Source organism: Notothenia coriiceps, unplaced genomic scaffold, assembly GCF_000735185.1.
Source record: "Notothenia coriiceps isolate Sejong01 unplaced genomic scaffold, NC01 NC01_scaffold00038535, whole genome shotgun sequence".
In the NCBI taxonomy this organism is placed as follows: Eukaryota; Metazoa; Chordata; class Actinopteri; order Perciformes; family Nototheniidae; genus Notothenia; species Notothenia coriiceps.
In genome coordinates, this window is record NW_011371236.1 from 51,699 (window position 1) to 52,134 (window position 436).

General features: G+C 58.7%; 1 protein-coding gene across 1 annotated transcript in view; it reads left to right on the plus strand.

The window, feature by feature from the left end:
- inppl1a (inositol polyphosphate phosphatase-like 1a) overlaps window positions 1-436 on the plus strand; it is a 35,595-nt gene that overhangs the window by 17,920 nt on the left and 17,239 nt on the right. The window contains 1 exon segment of the mRNA XM_010797866.1: window positions 169-208. Coding sequence (XP_010796168.1) covers window positions 169-208 — 40 coding nt within the window.

Below are 436 nucleotides of genomic sequence, written 5' to 3' on the forward strand. Positions count from 1 at the left end.
GTCCAGTACGCCGGTCCAGGACTACTTGACATTTCCTCAACAAGCTCCGCTTGTAAGGCGGTTAGGCATCGAGGAAATGTCAAAGCCCTAAGGACATGGTGTCCTCTGAGAAAAGACAGAAAGTTCAGTCATGCGGTTGGACTGGAACCTGGTCCGTCTTTGCGGCAGCCTGTCGGGGTTCTCTGCCTCGTGTCAGTCCCATCCTCGGGTAGGAGGTAGCTGCCCACCAGCGGTAGGTCCATCGGCGGGTATGCGCGAGCAGGCGAGCCCTCTCTCCATACCGTCGCCCAATCTTACGGGAGGAAGGCACCCTGGAATTGCGGGCCTTGTTGCCCTGAAAGGCCGGGTCTCTCCACCGAGACCGACACCTCATCCAACATTCTCGGGGAAGGACCGGCAGGCAGTGCCCTCTTGTTCCTCGTTGCTTGGGCAAATG